The 16,392-nt window shown below is 33.0% G+C and overlaps 1 protein-coding gene across 1 annotated transcript; it reads left to right on the top strand.

The window, feature by feature from the left end:
• The first annotated feature begins 5,045 nt into the window (after window positions 1–5,045).
• LOC106462886 lies at window positions 5,046–16,122 on the top strand. Its single transcript, XM_022390568.1, has 5 exons — window positions 5,046–5,787; window positions 10,883–10,971; window positions 13,148–13,352; window positions 14,697–14,884; window positions 16,114–16,122. The coding sequence occupies exons 1-5, from the start codon at window positions 5,046–5,048 to the stop codon at window positions 16,120–16,122; spliced, it is 1,233 nt and encodes a 410-aa protein (XP_022246276.1).
• The last annotated feature ends 270 nt before the right edge of the window (window positions 16,123–16,392 follow it).

The raw sequence follows: 16,392 nt of genomic DNA, 5'->3' as shown, positions 1-16,392 counted from the left end.
CCGGGTTTCGATACCCGTGGTGGGTAGAGCACAGATAGCCCATTATGTAGCTTTGTGCTTAATTACAAAACAAAAAAACAAGTATGTAACACAAAAAGTAATACTTCCTTAAAAGATTCATTTAAATGCATAATTGCACTAAGCATCAACTTTCATATCTCAATATATAGAGCATCAATAGGCATTAACATTTACCATAATTTATTTGTCGAAAAGAACATTTGAAAAATCAAAACATGAGCTTTATATGTAGTGTTTAGGCAAAACACTTCTTATTAATGGATACTATGGAAAATCTCTATACTTTAATATACACTTTGTCAGTCATTTAACATAGGATGTCCATTCTTGTGAAAAAAGTATTATTTCATAACATCATAGTTTGTTTTTGCATAACCGACAGTTACTTGGTCAGTTTTCGCCATATAGTAATTGAAAACAAATCTGTTAGAAGTGGATAAGTTTATCTGATTGCAGATCCATTTCGCATCTCAGAGACAGCGGTAAGTTTACGGACTTGAAGCGCTAATATATCCGGGATTCGATTCCCCTCGGTGAACAAAGCAGATAACCCAATGTGACTTTGCTCTAAAATAACCAACCTGCTAACCGTATCCCAGAAATTTTATGCTTCGTATGAAACTATAAACTATGTACTTCAATTTCAATATTAGAAACCTATTAAAATTGTGTTTATTTCGTGTTCTTCCCTAGCACGTAATCGTGTATTAGGATTGGTTTGGTTTGAGTTTAGCGCTAAGCTACACGAGGGCTATCTGCGCTAATTTAGCAGTGATACACTAGAGGGAAGGCAGCTAGTCATCACCACCCACCGCCAACTCTTGGGCTACTCTTTTACAAACGAATAGTGGGACTGACCGTCACATTATAACGCCCCCACGGTTGAAAAGGCGAGCATGTTTTGTGGGACGGGGACTCGAACCCGCGACCTCCAAATTGCGAGTCAAACACCCTAACCACCTGGTCATGCCGAGTCGTGTATTAGAATAAAATGTATAGGAATGGAATTGTCCTTTTTCTTCGTTCTCTCCCTTTCTAAAATGCACTTTCACTTTCGTTGTTGTTCTTGTTACTGGTAATATTGGTCTCATGGAATCCAGCTTATAGATGGCTAATTGTTGTCTGAAGAACTCAAACTGCATTGTTACAGGTGTCCTATACTTAACTTATCCCGTTCGGTATTCTTATAGAAAAATCCCATGAATTTTAATTAACGAAGTGGGTACTATCTGCAGCAAAAAAAAATTACAAAAATAAAACCCTTAAGTCTTACAAAGAGTACAATTATATTTACCTGAGAAATATCCTGGCATATGGATGACAGAGGTAGTGAAAACAAAAAAACTACAATTTGGGAAGAAAACTAATAATATGACGTAAAAACCAGAATCCAATCCAAATTACTCTTGATCTCATAAATCACAAGAAGACTCATAATCAGTGTGAAAGATATTTTATTGAAACTGTGCTTCATAATCAAATCGCAACACAATCAGTCCCCTTCACGGTCCCATAAATTAGTGTATTATCCCTTTAATGACCAACATCCCCTTGCAACCACATAACAACTAACTATCTTATCTCCTTTATGGTCAACATCCCCTTACAAGCACATGACTAACTATCTTATCCCCTTTATGACCAACATCCCCTCACAACCACATAACTAATTATCTTGTCCCTATATGGACAGCATCCCCTCGCGATCAAATAACTACATATTACGAAGCTTCTTCAAACCAGAATTTAATTATAACGGTTTCATTACTCCCTCACAAAGAGTACTTTCACCATTAAAGAGCTCGTTAACGGCCTAAATCAATACCACTACACAACCTAACAGCAAAACCTACACCTCAATAACACGCAATCATGACCAAATAGCAATATTTTACCACATCACTCTACGATCAAACAGCTAATTAAAACACAAACAACAAAACTTTACAACCTATTTAACTACCACTCTATAACACCACATCACAACTAACTCACTACCTGACTTTCCGAACTCAAAACTGATATCCATAAAACTCTATCACAGCTGGGTGACTCAAGCTAAGTATGTCAGCATTTCTTCACTGCTAAATATGTGCACTTCTATAACATTCGTTCCTGATCTGATATCTACGCCTCTACACCATCAACATCCAACGACTACACCTAGCGTACTTTTTCCTCAGTAACACCTTCATAACTTTACTTCACATGGGGCCCGGCATGGCCAGATGGTTAGGGCACTCGACTCGCAATCTGATGGTCGCGGGTTCGAATTCCCGTCCCACCAAACATGCTCGCCCGTTCAGCCGTGGGGGCGTTATAATGTGACGGTCAATCCCACTATTCGTTGGTAAAAGAGTAGCCCAAGAGTTGGCGGTGGGTGGTGATGACTAGCTGCCTTCCCTCTAATCTTACATTGCTAAATTAGGAACCGCTAGCGCAGATAGACCTCGTGTAGTTTTGCGCGAAATTCAAAACAAACAAACAAACTTCACGATGGAATAACTAGATTTGTAACACTTCTCAAAACCACACCATTACAAGTCTACACCATCCCTTTATGAACGAATAGGTATAGATTTATAAAAATTCTTCACAACCAAATATCTATACTTTTACGGCATCATTTAACGATCCAGTTACTAGTGTTCTTCAGCATTCCTTAACGACCAAATACCTATACTTTTACGGCATCAATTAACGATCCATTTACTAGTGTTCTTCAGCATCCCTTAACGACCAAATATCTATACTTTTACGGCATCAATTAACGATCCAATTACTAGAGTTATTCAGCATCCCTTAACGACCAAATATCTATACTTTTACGGCATCAATTAACGATCCATTTACTAGTGTTCTTCAGCATTCCTTAACGACCAAATATATCAGACTTACAGTATATCTTCACAACCGAATAATTTTATCCTTGCAACACCCATTCTCTACCAAGTAACTTAAATGGTTACCTTTTAACCTTGAAATAAGAAGTTGCCGTAGTCAGTTATGAACAGAAGGGTTTACTAATAACTAGTGATAGTATCACATTGTTCATAGTGTATAAGGTGTAGTCATAAGCGTACTGGATGGTAGGGCAAGGGTGGCTACAGCCTCCCTCAGATTGGCCATTTTATGAAAATTCGGGCAAATACCGCAAACAATCAATTCACTAACCAATTACCTTACAAAATACTAAACTATGTTTTTCCTCACGTTTTAGAAATTTTTTCAGGTAAACAAAATTCAGCACCCCCGTAAAAAAATATATCATGTAGTCAGTTGAATCAAGTATATTAAGCAGAAAACCATTGTTAATTTAATATTCTGGGCAATTGTTCAAAATTATGGGCTACCATATCTAATATCTAAGTATCTCTGACCTAGTCTTTAAGCCGATGTGTTGCACAAGGTCAGCTCAGGTTGAACATATCAATATCATTCCGATCTTCTGGTATAATATATGCCTAACAATAACGCTGTATGAATAAATCAAAACACCATGTAAAAAACAACTAACAAATATGTTCAGTTTTAATTGTACGTTTTCTGTCAGGAGACAAAATCTTAAACAATATTATTGTAGACAATAAAAGCCTGTTTTCTTTGCAAATAGGTTATTTGCAGAGAACATTCTATAAATGAAATCACTAAATTGTACCATTTTTTGCTTCATATATAAATGTTAATATCTTTTTTTATTTACATTGGCATTTATTTTATGCTTGTAAGAAGCAGTTAGGAGCAAATTACATATTTACACATATAAACCATTATAAATACTTGAAGGATCGTATTAAATGTTCTCCTCAAACGAATTATTTAGATGTTCTAATAATTATGAACAACTTTATATCACAAATATTAATCTTAGCAGTATTACCGGTATAACTGTTTACTTTCTACACAAACTTAACGCTATATATGTATCATAAATAAATATATATATAACAACTTTTAATGCTGGAGAAACAAAATTTTATTCAAATATATAGAAAAGCAGTTATATCCATTATTTTACTATTAATATGATATGGCCATCTAGTTTTATCATTACTGTTAAGCTTGATTCGTATGATCCGTTTTTCTAAAAAGCCAAAGATATCAAATAAACTAGCTGCCATTTTATAATGAATTCAGGGTACGCTATGAACATTGGAATGTGGTCGATTTCAAATCACGTGACACGACAATCTTGAAAGTCGAGCTTGTGTTGCCAGTTTCAACTTGTCATCACAGGGTTTCCAATGAAGCACGAAGTAAGAGTTTTTTAAGATAGTTCTATTTTTATATGACATTACGTATATGACATAAACAGGATTAACAAAAATGATTAACACTAATTCGATATGACCCTATTGCTGATCAAAAGAGATTTACAGTGATTGTATTAAATAAACCATTAGTAAAATAATACGTTTTTCCGTTGTTTTTTAAGGATTAATACATTTAGTTTTGACACTACATGTTCGTTGATTTGAATAACCTTGATTTTGAATGTATTAGATACCGAAACGTTTTATATGCTTGATAGTAACATACTTTTATAGATCAGAAGTTCAAGTGATATGATCACTGGACGAGGCTCGAGTCATTACTTGTAAAGGTGGATTACTTTCGTTTACATGCTTTGGTGCAGTCCCATAAACATTCATTACTATATCTGCTTAGTCCTTGAAACTAATAACCCTAGAAACAGCAGTCATGGCCGCGAGCCGCTTGACACCAGCAGTTCACAAGCCCATGACTTCAGCAATGACGTCATGGCTGAGTCCACGTGACTTTTTCAACTGCTATATAGTTCTAACACGGTACAGAATAACTGAAGAGAGGAAAGCATCAGTAGATTCACAGAAATAAATGAAAAAAAAAATAACGACGAAATTAAAATGAGCAGATTTTTTACGGTATGAAAAACTATTTCAGGTTTTTCAATTCTTATTTAATAGCGTTGTAGAAAATAGAATATTTGTGTGATGTTCGAGGTATAGTAGATCAATATCACTAAAATTCAATAGATTATCAAAATGCCTGTTATTAAACAAGATTTCCTTACCAGTCTGACAAGTCAAAAGCAACTGACCAGCTTGTCTCCAAAAAGCACACCTGACTTAAGAACACTTAATAATCGAGAATGTGTTAGACCAAGGCCTTTCCTTGCTGTAGTACCCCTCATTTCCACACCAGGTGAGCTTAATTCTCTTATTTCCGACGGAGTTGACCTGCAGCCTCTTGTGATTGAAAAAAAGTTGCCACAAGACAGTTCAAGGTGTAAACGTAAAGGTCTAAACAGGTCCCAGTCTATGCGGAATCCCATACAGCCACAGTCGGCTGCTTTTTTGAGGAACTTCCGTCAAAGTATAGTTAGCGTTTCTACTGAAAATAGCGTGCTGCTTGGAAATTTGGTTCCACTTCGATCGTCTTCTGAACACTCTATTTCACTATCAGATGAGAATAGTGACTTTCAACGTCTCCGGAACTTTTCCGTGACTTCAAAGGGTTTGATCAACCGAGGGGACTCATTCCGAAACAAATCTCGAAGCTCTCATAGCGAATCATCCATAGCGTCTCAATATTACTTTTCTACGACGCCTATACGATCTTCCAGAAGCCATCTCCCTTTACCAACTCCCCAAGTTTTCCCTGAAATTGATACAGACATAGAGAGACACAAGGTGTTAGTAGTGGGAGCTTCAGAAGTTGGAAAATCTTCTTTAACCACCCAATTTACCACTTCCGAGTATATATGTGCCTACGAAAATTCTCCAGGTAAGAACTAAATCTTTCATTTTTTATCACGTAGAACACTTATAAAGCTTCTTCCGAAACACTGCCAACATATTAGTTATATTACGGAATTGAGAAAATGTACTGAATGGAATCATGCTATTAGTATTCTATCTTGTAACTATTATTGTTTTAATCATTCGAATAAAACGATATTATCGTCACAATTCCAGAAACTTTCACTTAGTGTCAGTTTTTATGATGAAATATTAAGAATTAATGTTAATTTAAGGTAAATTAAATTTGTGAAATGATAACGTAATAATACAATAATGTAAGTTTAACACTTCTGCTGTCGGTTTTTTCTTCTTTTATTTTTTTCAACTTATAAAACTACTAGAAAGTAAAGGGTTCTAAAGTCTTAATAACTTGGTTGAGAATCATTAAATATAGCTTATTGTTAATATGGATTTTATATAGATGACCTTTATTCACTTATTTTACGAAACCAATAAGCATTTTCAGTAGGTTTTAAAATTTCGGAATTATCAATTTACTAGCTTGATGTGAAACACTTAACAGATGTTTATGTGAGTGTGAAAAAACCAGAAAGCACAGAAGAATATGTTGGTATAATAAAGAGTTTAAAGCTTGTTCTCTTTATTTTTAAGGAAAACTCAAAAGAGAAACAGCCGCACTAACTTAGTTTGAATTTATCTACGTTATTCTGCCAAAAACACTTTCCTGTATCCATGGAAATAAAATTTATTTGGAAATACCAAATAAAATAGACATTCAGATCTTTGTAAACTATTAATCGTAGTAGATATGAAAGTATAATCACATAATTACAAATTAAATTATTTCTTGTTTTTATATAAAAACTTTCTTACCTATATCCATAGGTGAGTAATATTTATTGTTGTTTGCGATCGATTATCACTTATTTTCGATCAACACTAGGAACAGTGGGGTATTTCTCTGCCGGCTAGAGAAGTAGTACCGAGAAAATAACATAATGTCCGCCATTCTTGGGTTGTTTTAAGCATATTTACAAAAGTAATTCAATCGGTTACCTAGTTGTAATTACAGTATTTAGAACTAATTATGTTTGACAGATTTTTTTAAAGCTATGTAAGAAATGCAATATTCAGGAAATGCTACAGATAATCATTTCAACTACGGACAGGAAAGGCAAGAAACATACGTGTGATCAAATAAAACAAAATTGTATTTACATAAATAGTGCAAGTAAAGTTTAGAGATGGCTTGAATAGTTAATGAAGAAAACTTTATTTACAAGTTTAACACAGCAGCAAATGTACAAGGTTACGTTGTTATCAGGTGCAAGTAAATTATCTAGACCCGAGAAAACCTTGTGTATTTGTTACTGTGTAAAACTTGAAAATATTGTTTCTTCGTTACCCATTCGCCCCCCCCAGTGGCACAGCGGTATGTCTGCGGACTTACAACGCTAGAAACCGGGTTTCGATACCCGTGATGGGCAGAGCACAGATAGCCCATTGTGTAGCTTTGTGCTTAACTTCAAACAACAACATCGTTACCCATTCAAGCCGTCTCTTGCTTTTATAAATAACAAAGTAATTTTCTATTGATCAAATCAAAATTTTACAAGTCCTCATGTTTTAAGTTGCCTGTAATGTCTTTAACTAGCTAGTAGAATTGAAAGGAGTCCTTCTTTAGAACTTCTGCACCTTACAAACAAAACAGATTCTCCATACGTTCGCTCAGAACAAAAACAGAGCAGGTTCTGATTTATCGCTAAAAATTTAAGCAAAGCGTTAAAAGGGCGTTGTACCAAAATGCAACGTTGCACACGTAACCAACTATTCTAAAGAACATTTAGGGATGAAAAACTGTAATGCATATTGATATACAAATATCTGAACTACTCCTTGAGACTGGCTCGCCCCTTTGGCCATTAACGAAAGCAGCTTTACCCGAGTAAAAGGGTTAGTACATACTTTTGACATCCTTTTAACAAGACTGCCATACTTAATGCAAAACAACTGCACAAAAAACTAGAAAAAAAATACTTAAATATATCTGACTTTACGTTAGTTAGGGAAGGCTTAAATCTGTGATTATTTCAGTAACTACATTACAGTAACTATAGAGCTTAAACATGAAATATGGGTGTTACATTTTCGTTAAAATTTCAAAATAATTTAGAAGTTTTTATGTAAAACCTTAAAGCACCGAATTTCTTCTTTGAAAATGAAACAGAAGGTGTATGCGTCGTTTGTTTAATCAATCGTTTGTTTAGTCAATCTTTAAAACCTTAGATCAGAAATAGTCTATCAATTATTTTCAATAAAAGTGTGTATACGTTTTTATTTTAAAACTTGAGTTGAGCATCAGTTGTCTTCAAACTTATAATTCAAATTATACAATTTTTCTCAAGGTTGACCTTGTTGCGAATCGCGTGTTGTTGTTTTTTTTTGTTTTTGTCGTGAAAGAGAGAAATTCAATAAACTATTTAAATATGGAGATGGATCTCCTATTTCTACCCTTGAAATAGTGAATATTCATTAGGAATATTACCTATTATTAGGAATTTCAAACTGCTGTTGAAACTTATTTTTGAAAATTCATATCAAACGTTAGGTAGAACATATATATATGTGTGGAAAAGGGTGTATATTTTCTTAAGTCTTTGAACATTATTTTTAAATCTTTGATTATTAATAGTGATTTTTAACGCTGTTACTTCTAAGTTTGATAGTGCCCTCCAACTAAAATTCAATGTAGCCTTCTACATTTTTGAAACCAGATCTAATAGTGTTAATGAGTTAATCCAAAAGAAACATGAAGTGGTAAAAATTGTTTATAATTGTTTACGCTAATGAAGACGAATAAAGAGATTCTGTGCAGGTCGTGGTTGAAGCCTTGAATGGTTTGTCTTTTAAAACCTAAATGATATGCCGTGCTAAGAAGCTATGTAAATATATCTATTAACTCTTTACATTTAAAACGCTATTAAATACTTACAAACACTTCACTTTCGAAGGCATGGCTCAATAACTCATTGTATCAGTACGATCTATAACTGATAAAACTATAATTTGGTAAGAAAACAGAAATTAACTCTGTCCTATTAATCTTTTTTTTTCTGGGTTTCAACGTATTCAACCAACTTGATCATAAGTATGCCTTAAATAAATTTGTCAGACAATTTTACTCGATCAAAAAAGAAAAAGAAACTATTTGAAATCATAGTGAAATTTTGACTCCCACATCGGCTCAAGGCTTCTTTGACTTTTACTTGCTACAAACCAAATGATTTTCATCGCCTAGGAAGAAACACTTCCGGGAAAAAAAATAAAACTATGGTGAGATTAAAGCAGTCACATTCGGTTATATTTTTAGCTTATTCTCCCTGCTTCATGTCAGATAATTTTAATCACTCAGGAAGGAACACTTCCGTGAAAAAATAAATAAATACATAAAATCTTGTTAACGTTAAGACAGTCACATGCGGTTACTTCAGTTAATTTTTTCTGCTTCAAATCAGATTATTTTAATCACTCAGGGAGGAACACTTCCGAGAAAAAAGGAACTTAAAGCTTTGTTATCATTAAGACAATTACTCTCAGTTGCCTTTTTAGTGGATTACACTTGTTAGTAGACAAATAATGTTACTCGATCAAGTAGAAAGACCTAGAGAGAGAGTTTAACTTAACGATAAAATTGAGCTTCTCGTATTCGACTGGATATCTATTAAGTTTCATTGGTTAATTGATATATTGACTGGCAGAAATATAACACCGATAAAAATAGATAGTCCAATCATTCTACTTCAAAATGTTCTTTTATTATCAATTTATTATGTTAACATTCTGATGTTTCTCGTCTTCATTTTTATGCTAAGAACGTTTCGTTAACTAACACAACTTAAATTTACAATTAAATCTTTCAGTCTCGTCTAACTATAATATTTGTCAAATGTTATTGGATTTGACTATAACAATTTTCTTTTTCATTTCAAAGGAAATATATTTTTAATTCTTATATTGAAATTTAGAATGTTATTTTTCTATAAAAAAAAAACAGGAACTTACCATTCAAAGATTTATTTTTCTCTTTATTGGATTCAACGGACCGATTTCTTTTGTGTTTAGTGACGTCACTCCTCTTCGATCTACGTCAAAACGCTTACCAAATTGAATCCCTAAATAACAAATACGGGAGAAAGTACTCTTACTCCACCATAATTGATGCAAACGAAGATAATTAGATCTTTGTAACTCAGATTTCTGTGGATATGGACATGTGGGATATATCTATATCTACATATCTATATTTCATTTTCTTTTACATATAGATAAGCGTGACGCCATTGAACGGATGCAATTAACACAACAGGCGCGAGCCTATTAAAGCGATTAAAAAACCAAGAACTTATTCAATGGTGCAGTATTTTCAGTACTTACTTCTTGCCGACACTGACCCCCGAAACGCCTAAAACTGCAAAAAAGAATTTCAAAATATATCTCATAACGCCTCAAATGAACAATTCCTTTCTCAGCCTTGCGCACGTGGCTTTAAACAGACACACGTTCGTGAGTTCACCCATTTTTGTCACTTTTTCTAGTTACTTATCTTTACCTATCAATATCTCTCAGTATCGTATATACTGTAAAGTTAATACAAACAATAAAAATATGAAGAGAGTTCTTGACAAATGAATCTGTAGTTTTATAGATCTTTAAATGTTGAATACCGAATAACCAGTGTAACAATGAACGTTCGTCACTAAACTAGTGTATCAAGAATCTGATGATATTCAAATACATGTCCTCGTATACAACCACTTAGTTAAGATTTTATGGTTGGTATATTTCACTAGAACCAGATACTTAAACCTTTTAATGTTGTAATTCATTTTTCGTTTTGTGAGAGATAGACCCAAGCTGGGCTTCTTTCCTATGACAGGTTTTAGATGTTTGAGCGAAAACCCCAATTTCATATCCAGTTATATATCATATAACTCTTAACACCCTTAGATTTCGTCACCTCGTCCATTAAATATCACTTACTTTAGAAAAGTAATCTCTGAAGGTAATAAAGCCAATTTCTGATATTTACTCAGCTTGTCATCAAATCATACTTTCAGATGACGAAAATGAAAAATCCGTAACTGTTGTATTAAACGGAGACGAATCAGAGCTAATGTTTGTTGAATGTACAGCCCAGGACCTTTTGGTAAGTTTTAATAAATTTAGTTATATTGTAAACTATGATCTACAAAAATGTACTTTTCAAGCCAATTTGAGCTCAAAAATTCACAATCTGGTTATTCTGGATCTATTTTTACCGTATCAATATTTATTAAAATTTCTTAGGTTTGAATTTTTTCCACCTTTTAAACGTGAAACTATCTCATCGATACATAACCTATTGCGTCAGTGACACCTTCACCCCGGACAATACAACTAGCATTGTTTATGTCACTGATCTTAGATCAATATCATCTGTTACAAACCCACCTATCAACTCTACCCTTCCCATATGATTCTAACGATTGAAATGCTTTGTTCCAGTTTTGGAATATGCTGTTGAAAGATGGTGATTAGTAAATGCAATGAAAATATATAGCAAGCACATTCACGTGGTTTTAAACCAATGAAATGAATTCAGCCTACCAAAAATATACCGAGTCATACTTGCTTATAGCGATTTTATGTTTTTAAAAAGACTAGTAGTACGGGTTATATCCCAATAGCTAGTAACTGTTCGTATAAAGTTTATACTTTTAACCAAAATGCTATAAATTCGTTAGATAGTATCAGAATTTTACGAAGATATGGTGTTGAAGAACACTATTATGCATATTTTATTTTCCCAATAAATGGAATGATTGTAAAGTTTATACAGTCCTATCACAGCATAAAAAGTCATATTAAAACTTCAGAAAGGAGTATAATCACAACTAAATTTTACAGAATGACAATTCATGACATTTATGCAGCTTTCTTAAATACTTGTAGTCGTTTTAAAGCATGTGTTAAACAGCCTGAGTCGATTTTCTGGCTTTTTTCCAAATTCTGCTGAAAACAAGGCAGTACTACCTTGTTTTATTTTTGTTATACTTTGTCTCAGATAATATCACCCCAACATGAAGAATAGAACACTGTTAGTTAAAAACTCTTTTCTGAAATCTTAATAAAAATAAAGTATGATTTAATCTAATCAGGTAGTGTTAAAACGTCTGTTTGTTTATATAAAGTATGATTTAATCTAATCAGGTAGTGTTAAAACGTCTGTTTGTTTATATAAAGTATGATTTAATATAATCAGGTAGTGTTAAAACGTCTGTTTTTTATATAAAGTATGATTTAATCTAATCAGGTAGTGTTAAAACGTCTATTTGTTTATATAAAGTATGATTTAATCTAATCAGGTAGTGTTAAAACGTCTGTTTGTTTATATAAAGTATGATTTAATCTAATCAGGTAGTGTTAAAACGTCTATTTGTTTATGTGGCGTACATAATAATCGTGTTTTACATCAAATGTAAAATACACATGCACCATAACCTTGTTTTTACATCAAAGCTAAATACATATTCAAGATATGAATTTATCCAGTTTTGTCTGCAAACGAAACGTTTTAAAATCATGTCTCATTTTCATATCTATTCCAAAGCTTCTATGTTCACTCATTTATGGTCTATAATTTTCTCAACTAATAAGTCCCCCGATGGGACAGCAGTAAGTCTACAGACTTACAATAGGGTTCAATTCCCTACAGTGGACGTAGCAGATAGCCTAATGTGGCTTTGCTCTAAAACAAACAAACCAACTCAACTAATAAAGGTGTATATAAAATTATATCCCTGACTATGCACTAAATCTACTACCCTGCACTAAAAATTTTAAATGCAGAATAGATATTTGTATATGTTGTTGTTGGTACTGTTTGTTATTAAGCACAAAGCTACAGAAAAGGCTATCTGTGCTCTGCCCACCACGGGTATCGAAAGCCTGTTTCCAGCAGTATAAGTCCGTAGACATTCCGCTGTGCCACTGAGGAGCTATTTGTATTTGTGTAACTTTGAACTTATTTTTAAAGATACGGATGATAACTCTGTATCCTTAAAATATATACATAACAATTATTTGGATAATATTTCAATTATCCCTCAAAATAAACCCAAGATTTAAAGATGATAAAAACTTTTTAGTTTGTATTTTCTGTAATCTGGTGTTATATGATGTTACTAAAAATATCATTTCTTACAGTTATTAGATTACTAAAACAATTTATTCTTACGACTGCATAACTTCTCCAGTGATCGTGTAAAATCGTCTAGAATATTCTAGAAGTTGGTACTATAGGATGAATTTTAATTCTATATTTCACTTTTATGAAATATTAGCACCAAGTAAAAGATTCACCGAGCTCCGTTGCTAATTATGACGCCTACATAGTCGTTTATTCTGTTACAAATAAAAGAAGTTTCCAGAAAAGTATGGAACTCGTTAATCATCTGACGATTATGGATAATGCCGGAAGTATCAAAGCAGCTATTCTGGTAGGGAACAAAACAGATCTGGCAAGACTTCGGAGTGTTACTACTAAAGGTTAGTACACAAGTAACGTTACTGCTAAAGGAAGAATGTTACTAGTTGAGATTAGCTCGCACTGAACGTTTCTGTTACATGGAATATTACGAGAGTGACTTTTAATGCCGCGTGAAAGATGCGTGTACCTTTGCTGACCACCTGTATTTAGTAGATACATGACGAATGACCCACACGCACGCCGTCCCGCCATCCCCCGTGAAACCATGGAAATAAATGCTATGCGAGGCGCAAGTATATTTACTAGTAAGGTATAAATCCGTAAATAAAATAAAATGGTGTATTAGCATGCTCAATAAATGATAATATAGTAACACTTTAAATTGCATTTGGGTACGCATAATACAATAAACCATCAACTATTAATCATGACACGTGATTTTAGATTTTCATGAACTCGATGGATCATCCAGTGTTTAGATGATTTTTAGTCGTCTAATAATAAAGTCCTGTAAGACAGGGATTGACAAAATAGTGAAAGTTTTTTTTTTTGAAGAAAAAGAATACAAAAAGTGTTTTAAAGTAGAAAACTGTGTGTATGGGTAAATGCTAATTTAAAATTTGAGCGTAAGTTTAATCTTTTTATTTCGTCTTTATAATCTCAAGCACTAAAAATATAACTTTTTAAGTACTGAATAATTTCTAAATACAATAATATAATTACTCCACTCTGTACTATTAATAACAGTACTTTTGATCAGAAGCTAACTACATAGATGAGAACTAAAATATTATATATAAATCAGTGAAGCTAATTCTGCATAACAAACCAGCATGGAGTACATAATGTCATAAATCAGTACGTAAGAAAAACTAATACTCATATAGAGATCATAAATAGAATGCGTCTCCTCGTTATTAACTATATTTTGGCCGCAATTCCAATAATATCACAAGAGATTTGGAAAGCCTAGGAGATTTAGATTTGTCCTAAATTCATGTTAGAGATAACAATATAAAAATAACACTAAACGCTCAATCAAGAGCGACTGTGCTTGTTTCTGTTAACAGTGTCTTCTAAGCAACCGTTGATTTGTATTTCTTCGTTAGTGGTGGTTCTTATCCATTATGTCACTACGTAAAGATAGAGAAGCAAACGTGATAAAATGCTGACCATTAATGACGTTGGAGGGACGTCTGTTATTCATTCTATAATATCATAGCGTCAGATGCTTAAAGCAAAAGTATATGAATAGATCACTTAGGGATTAAAATTGTACTTTTGTTAACACTCGCAGAAAAGATTGAAAAGGCATGTGTAAACAACCACGTGGTTTTCAATAACTTGAAATTACTGGATTTGTCATTCATAATTTTATCAAATTAATTTTTTTTTTTCGGCAGAGGGAAGATCATTGGCAATAGCATATAGCTGGAAGTTTATTGAGACATCAACTGGAATCAATCATCACGTGGATGACCTCTTGGTGGGAATCCTCAGTCAGATCCGGCTGAAACATCAGCATCAGGAAAGATTGAAAAAGAAGAGAGAGTCCGTGACTCTCACATTTCCAGGCATGTTTTCATTTTGTGTAGGTAGGCAAAACCAAAATTTTTATTAGGGGGATTTTTGAAAAAGCTATACGTAAGCCAAGATCTTGTGATAACCTTCATATTTTGTGACTGTCTGTGACTCTAGGTGAACCATTCTACCTGAAGGACATATGACTTGAAACTTTGAATGGAATTATATCGCTGGTTGAGTGACTCAAGATTACATAAACCAGACACATTTAGTACAAACCTATTGATTTTTTAACAAACAATTTCATTGTAGTTATGAGCCAAAAACACAGAGAGAGAGGAACCATTCTATTAAATAAAAGCAGAAGTGACTTAAAACTGTGTGAAAAGTTCTTGTTAAAAATCAAAAGCAATATCAAACAGAATAAATCGACGTCTCCACTATCCAATCCATTACTCCACAAATGACCAAACCTCCTCTATAAAGACCAGTCAGGCAATGATTAAGATCAATGAACATTCAAGCTTCTGTTGCGTGAGTTTTTTGTTTTCTTTATTCAAAAAACTCACTTGAATAAGAATGTATATGTTTAAGAACTAAAGACTTATAGTTGTAAGCTTTAGAGATTTTTTCAAAATTCAATTCATATAAAAATGATACTGCAAAGAAAACATAATACATTTTTGTGCGAATTTTGCGTTTATTGTTATCAGTACGGTTTTGCGTTTTAATGGATATATATATATATACATACTATAATCATTCATTAATTATAATTCTTCTATCACATGTGAATGAAAGATAAAATTTTAAAACTACTGAGGAAATTGCAAAATTGTTATTATAACGGTTGTGAATGTTACATGTGACTTTGTGGTGTTTATGATTTATCTTTTAACCGTATTTTCAAAAATACCTAGCAATATTTTCTGCTGTCACCTAAAACTGTTTCTCTGTGGCATCGTGAACAATGATCTAACTTTTTTTCTATTCTAACTTCATCAGTTCTCGCAACTCGCAACTGATGGCTTAATTGCCCAAAATTTTAGTATGTCATATAATTCAGTCTAGATCCCCGGAGATTGGCGGGAAAATCCGAGGTTCGATTCCCATTGGTAAGCAGAGCACAGATGGGCCATTGTAAAGCTTTTCACTAAAATACAAACAAACAAAATTAAATCTAAAATATATATTTCGCTTCATACACATTTTGAATTTCTGCTTAAGATTTTAGGAAATATTTGAATCGGGTAATGATTTCTAATTCTGTGTGTTTAATTCCTTTATTAATTGTAGGAGTCGTAAGAGTTCAGTATATCAAGATGTACTGTATAAACATATTAGGTAGAAATTGTTCTGCTTAAAATAGCTTCAAAGAAGTCGATATTTTCACATTAGAAACTTGTTAGTACTATTATTACATGAAACAAAAAATAAAGGTTAAAATGTATTATCTCGTAGAGACACTACTTAGATGTTATCTCTAATCAGTTTGTAATTATTAACAATAAAAAAGCAATACATTTAAAGTATTCTTGGCAAACATATGTCACGAAACCCAGTCTAAGTGAGAAC

The sequence above is a fragment of the Limulus polyphemus genome, unplaced genomic scaffold (genome assembly GCF_000517525.1).
Source record: "Limulus polyphemus unplaced genomic scaffold, Limulus_polyphemus-2.1.2 Scaffold49, whole genome shotgun sequence".
Lineage (NCBI taxonomy): Eukaryota > Metazoa > Arthropoda > Merostomata > Xiphosura > Limulidae > Limulus > Limulus polyphemus.
Note: the sequence above shows the minus strand (reverse complement) of the source record. Positions and strands in the feature narration are given on the sequence as shown.